The sequence below is a fragment of the Loa loa genome, assembly GCF_000183805.2.
Source record: "Loa loa unplaced genomic scaffold supercont3.526, whole genome shotgun sequence".
Classification (NCBI taxonomy): Eukaryota; Metazoa; Nematoda; class Chromadorea; order Rhabditida; family Onchocercidae; genus Loa; species Loa loa.
In genome coordinates this window covers 2,953-9,165 of record NW_018108706.1, presented here as the reverse complement: position 1 = coordinate 9,165, position 6,213 = coordinate 2,953, and the positions used below count along the sequence as shown (strand labels likewise).

The following is a 6,213-nucleotide window of genomic DNA, read 5'->3' as shown; positions in this document are numbered from 1 at the left end:
AACAGAGCAGATGTTGAACAGTAGGTAACTATTGTTTAGTAAAGATTTTTTTGGGGCATTTTAAAAAATTCAAATATTAAAAAGCCCAATTCAAATGAACGATGTATGTCGATGGCAAAAATGAATCAACCAATAATGTGATAATGGGAGGTTGACAGTCATCATCTTTTTTTCTTTTTTCTTCTCTTATCATATTTGTAAATCTATAGATCGTCCTAAATATTGGATTAAATCTGAAATTTGATTCCTTAAGCACATGCAAATTTCTGAAACGATTTTTAGAATTATTAGCAACCGAAATCTTTAATTCTCGATTTTTTTCCATTAAAAGGTGTTACGCAGTAAGATTGATAGTTTTGAATTAAATTCAGTTATCGAATTTAATTAAATTAAATTCCTAATGAGCAACTAGTTAGTAATCCTTTTATACTCAATGAGCAAAATGAGGAATGAATTTTATTTCTTCTTCTTCACGATTACTTTTATTAGCAAAAAATGGAATTTGAAAATTCTTACTGAATGAATTTTTTTTTAAAAAATAAAACAAGAAACCAATAAATTGTGGAAAGATTAAATGATCACTATAGTTTCATTTGATTTGACCATTATAACGTTTTGTTGCATTCTTTGATACCAAACATAGTATTTCGATTCGTATGATTTAATTAATTAAAATTCAAATTATTTAGAAAAAGTAATGAAACAGCTGACAATTAAATGACGAAGTATGAATGGCATAAAATGGATGGATCAGAACGGGCTGTTTACTAATTTCAACTGCAATTTTAATTAATGTACAAACTTTTTACGGATTAAATTCATTGATCGCATTGATGATAACATCGATAAGGGAAGGAAAGAAAGGATCAATGCAATTTCTTTTGTTAATGATTATTTCGCATAAGAAAAACTTAATTCTTTTTAACATTTTGTTGAAAAAATAAAATGAGAATTGAAGACCGTAATAATGTCTCTCATCTGATCAAGGAAAACCTGTAATTAAAAAACTTATTAATTCCTACCTTTCCCTTTTCCTTTTTTTTTAGCCGCTTCGTAGAACAACCTTCCTTATGGATAATTTTAGCAGTGAATCTTTCATCAGCTATTTTACACTTTTTTTTTCTTTTGTAAAAGCGCAAATCACTTTTACATATCTTAGACTTAACTTAATCTTTCTTGTTTCATCGACAAAGTTAATGGGGCCATTAATGGTTAATGGGACATTTGCAAACGTTCTATAATTACAACTTATTGGGAGAAATACCTTACAATTACTTTACCCTTCTTTGATCTCATAAAAAAAATGATGCTTTATAGAGAGACATTTGATACATTCTTATCTCGCCATAAACTTTTCACTTAGCATATTCAAATTTCCACAAAATTGAATGACTTCAATTCCTGTGATTTTTTTTTTTGCATTGAAGAGAGTTGTTGATATACTCATTGATTTTAAGGAAATATTAAAAATTTCTGGTAATTCTCCCGGGATATTCCATAGTCATCTAATACATAATAGTTATATATATATATTAGATGAATATGAAGTAAAGAATTTTCAATTTTTTTTCCTCTATTTCTATTATTAAAATTTTTTTTTCTTTCTTCTCATTGCAAAATAAACTTATTTATTGAATGTAAGCAATTCAACATAAAAGAATCAAAGCAATAGACAACAATGATATCATATTATCAGTACCAATAATATCGTGTTATCAGTAATAGAATTAATTTAATATTTGAAATCTTAATATACATAATAATTAGATATATATAACTATGTGATGAAGGGATTAAAAATGATAAACAATGAAGAAATATTTGCCGGATAGAACAAAAGATTCTGATATTGAAGAGAGATGAAATGCAGTAACTATTAATTTATGAAGATAGACATGGATATTCGGGAAAGACTATAAAAAGATAAGAGTGAAGAGGTAAGAATTAAGGAATGGGATTAGCCGACATCTGGCGCAAACGTCGTTGTAATGTGTAAACCACAACTGTAACAATAATAAGACAATTTCAGCTTAGTATACAGTAACAGGGATATAGTATACCATCTATAGCAATTCTTATTAGCATATATCTTCGAGGAAAGGATCGATTATGATAACTATGAAAACTTCACTTTAATCATTTGGATTATATAATTGAAATGTTATTGTACAAATATATATTTATCTCACTCATTTGGTCCACCTAATTTCAGGATTTCAGTAATTTGAAAGATAAGTCTAACTAGTTTTAGCTGTTTTTCAATCCCCAATTTCAGTCTTATCAAACTGTCCCATAACTATAACCATTGAAATTCGTTAATTAATTTCTTATATATTTACCAAAAATAACGTTATTTTAATAATGAGAATTTCGTAAACACTCTTTTTAATTCCAATACTTCGAAAGGTAAGCTTCAAAAATTTAGTAAAAAATGAATAATTAAAGTGGGAAAAAAAATAGGGAAGGAAAATTATCGTAAACAAACTTGAAATAATCCGAAAATTGTGGTATTATTTTTATTTTTACTATTACTCATCCCATTAATTCCTTCCTTTCCTTTCCTTTGTTTCGTTTTTTCTTTTTTGAAAAAGTCATAAACCACCCGCTAAGACGATTAATCCATTATACCCACATGTTATGCTATATACATACATATGTATATATATTGATTTACCCGTACATTATGGTTAAAAACTTTACGGAATTGGTTAAATTACCCGAAAGTTCCTTTCTTTTCCTTTTCTTTTTCTTTCTTCCAAAACTTGCTTAGCTATCCAAAAAAAAAAAAAAAAAAAGAAAAAAACTTTGCAGGAAAAAAAAAGATCGATAAAAATCAAAAATTAGATTTGCCCATACTTTAAATGAATAAATAGATCAGTGTTTAAGGAATTTTATTAATCAAAGTTTGTTTGTACTTCATGATAATGACAATAGGGAAGAGGATAAGTAATTATCATTTGATCTTATGATACGAGATGATGCGGGAAAAAGTCATTGGATCAATGGATCAATCGATTTTTAGGATCATTCGATATCGCATATTTTGGGGAATCAAAATATGGCATTTAAACCTTATAAATTTATAACAAACAGATTTTGTCACAACTGAAGTTAAGTTTTGGCACCCAAAGCATATACCTGACAATGGTTACTTTATGTTTATCACTCTGAAGTGTCACCTCGGAACTTTTATTGGTGATGAACTCATCACAGAAGATCGATGCTTCAGCTTGCTTGATTACTGACCATTACATTGAGGGATGATAACTGGAAACAGTTTCTAAATATTTGTTTACCATAAAAATACATTAAAAGGCCTTCAGCACTGTCACCATCTGTCATGGGGAGGAGCTTGCGTTCCCTTGTTAAATTGTGAGCTGCACTGATTGTGGCATATGCCTCCAAAGGGTCTGTCATGCCAAACAGGTCTGAGCTAAAGGGTCAGATAAAATGTGTTCGCCAGTAGGATTTGCACGTTAATTTTCGGGCAGTCATCCTAGGAGAAGGACAACTCTGATCCCAAACCCGAGCAGATGGAGATGTTTAGCCTTGTATGGTCATCCATCTCAGAGAAGGATACTCTAATTAAACCTAAGTTGAACCTCACTGAATCTCACCAGTAAAAAGTGAGGCCAATTTCGCGCACGCTAAACCTTATTTAAAAAAGCCACTGTGTAGATTCGAAGGATATATACCAATTTGCAAAGCCTTGTAGCAACAGACAAGGGACGAAACGCTAGAGATGACAAGATAAGTGCTAAGTGTGATAAGATAGTGACGGCAGGCAATTTAAAATATTAGTCGCTCGAGATTGACCCTGGAGATGACACTCTTGTTCGGTAACATCGTGAGCAATCAAGCAGCGAAACCGAAAATCACTTTTCAGGAGCTAGCTTCGTAATTAACACCTTCAAACTTGAAAATCTGCTGACAGGTCATCCCGATCGCATTATCTCTCTACGCTTCCCATTGCATAAACATGCAACATACTTCTCTCTTCAGTATGTATGTCCCAACTAATCAAGCTGACCCTATGGAAAAAGACAAATTAAAATTTGTCAAATTAAAAGCTTCCTGCAGATGATAAGATCACACAGTCCTTGGTGGTTTCAACGCCAGAGTAGGAAAGAATTCTGATATCTGGAAAACATACTAAAAACAACCTGAATGCTTCCTTTACCCAAGCAGTGGCACCTCATTGATTATGTCTTAGTGCGTCAGAGAAATGTTCCGTCTACTGCAGTGCTTGCTGTCTAATGCAGAATGTCAAAGAGACCGCTGCCTTGTGCAATGCAAATTTAACCTTCATTTTAAGCCTGAACTTGAAAGGGGTGACATTCTAAGGAGAAGACTCAAAGTTAACGAAATCCTTTGGAAAAGCTACAATGAAGAACAGCTTCCAGATACATCTTCTGAGGAGTATCCCATAGATCCCTTTCCTGAAGCACTTAAAAATGGCCTCCTGCATCCCTCTGATGAGTTCTCCTCCGAGAAAAATAGACAGACATTTGATGAAAGCAATCAAGAGATCCAGTAATTATTGAAAAGATGAGAACTACTTATCAGCATCTTGCTTAGCTATCTTCCCCATGTGAGGTAAGCAGCCTTTCATCTTGCATGCTTCAACAGAATCTTTGACACATCCAAAACACATTTGTTGCCGAAGTATTTCAGGTAAGAGATCTGTGAGATAATCCTCAAATCTAGTTTGTGAACCAACCTATCAGAAAAGGCTCAATTAAATGCATGGACCATACATCAGGTCATTAGCGCAGATGGTCAAATACTTTTTTCGATAAAACCTCCATCCTGAATTGATGGTTTGAACACTTTCAGACTCTCTTTAGTGCCAACTATATAGTTCAAAGTTCAACAACTCAGCACATTACACGACACTGATGAAACTAAATTGGACATAGTAAGAGAGACTCTTAAGCCATCCAAAGCCTGGAAGTTAAGTACCCCATGCCAAATTCCATGAACTTCTTATGAGTTGTTGGATTCAAGACGAACTACCATCAAATCTCTGTGACTCATCATATCCATTATTATCCTGTACAAGACTGATATCAGTGGTCCTGGTCCACTTTAACCTTTATTCCCTTTTGGGAACGCATGTAGGATCAATCTTTGAGGAAAAAAGAAAAACAGGATGAACCATGCTTACCAGTACCGCCAAAAGAAATTCTCAGCTGTCTCTTTTGCAACCGGACTTGTTTATCCGGTATTAGCTTTACCAGCCATCAGTGCGTTTGCACTAAGTATTGGTAGAGCCCTTTTCAATTCTTTCGTTAAGTCAAATGATGATGACATTGATGGACAATCATTTTAATGAAGAAATTATATCGGCTTGGAAATATAACGGGACAGATTATTTTGCTGGACCAAAAAAAAAGTCATAGGTATGAAAGGTATAGACCAAAGTATATCATCAATATAAAATTAACTTACCTGTCACTCTAATTATTTCCACGAATAATCCATAATAATGCAAATATTGCAGCACACTGATAAAGAAATAAAAAATATCGGAAATATATTTTACTTATTTAATAAGATATCAATAATACTGATAAGAATAAATAACTATTAATTCAATTGATAACACAGCAAAGAACGACAAAACGGATAAATACAAAGCATTTCGGAAAAAAGGTTAACTGCTCTTGTAATAAAATAAAATGAACAATTCAAGAAGGCATCCGGTAAAAATAACTTACATGAGAATTAAATGTTACCCATTATTCACAAATTCAAGACTGAAAAACTGAAGATGTATAAAATTCAGGTTGATCTAAATAAGGGATTTATCGCCCAAGACGAACTGGCAGAATTATAAATGACAAGGAACGATAAGGATTACAGCGAATGCTAAGAGTTATTGTTGTTCATAAAGACGGGGGAGCGAATACACCTTCAATTTTAATTAATGAAACATTTTCTCTTTGTAACATGCACAGAAAAAATAAATAAATAAAGAGTACTATGTAGATGGAACATAGGCAAAACTTTCACTTTGACTGTTCTGTGCCATCCGGTGTCGGTTTTTCACCTGTTTCCGGTCCTTTTGGGGATGCTTGAATAGGTATGGTGCGTGCTGCAGGTAAGCCGGCAATTGTTTTGCTTGCAGAAATTGTCAACACTCCTTTATCGGACAAATGTGACTCGATGGTGTCAGGTTGCACTTCTTCTGGCATAACATATTTTCGAACG

The 6,213-nt window shown here is 32.7% G+C and overlaps 2 protein-coding genes across 2 annotated transcripts in view; one reads left to right on the top strand and one right to left on the bottom strand.

Moving 5' to 3' along the window:
- Nucleotides 1-4,315: 4,315 nt before the first annotated feature.
- Nucleotides 4,316-4,537, top strand: LOAG_11734 (hypothetical protein; the record flags this gene model as incomplete). The annotated part of the gene is made up of 1 exon (XM_003147252.1): nt 4,316-4,537. A coding segment is annotated over one exon (222 nt), but the record flags the coding sequence as incomplete, so codon positions are not given.
- A 1,474-nt stretch (nt 4,538-6,011) lies between these two features.
- The window catches only part of LOAG_18786 (small heat shock protein), a gene marked incomplete at both ends in the record, with an annotated part of 932 nt that continues 730 nt past the window's right edge, over nt 6,012-6,213 (bottom strand). Inside the window, one exon of the mRNA XM_020451448.1 lies at nt 6,012-6,164. Within this exon, the coding sequence (XP_020304767.1) occupies nt 6,012-6,164 (153 nt within the window). The remainder of the gene's footprint in view (nt 6,165-6,213) is intronic.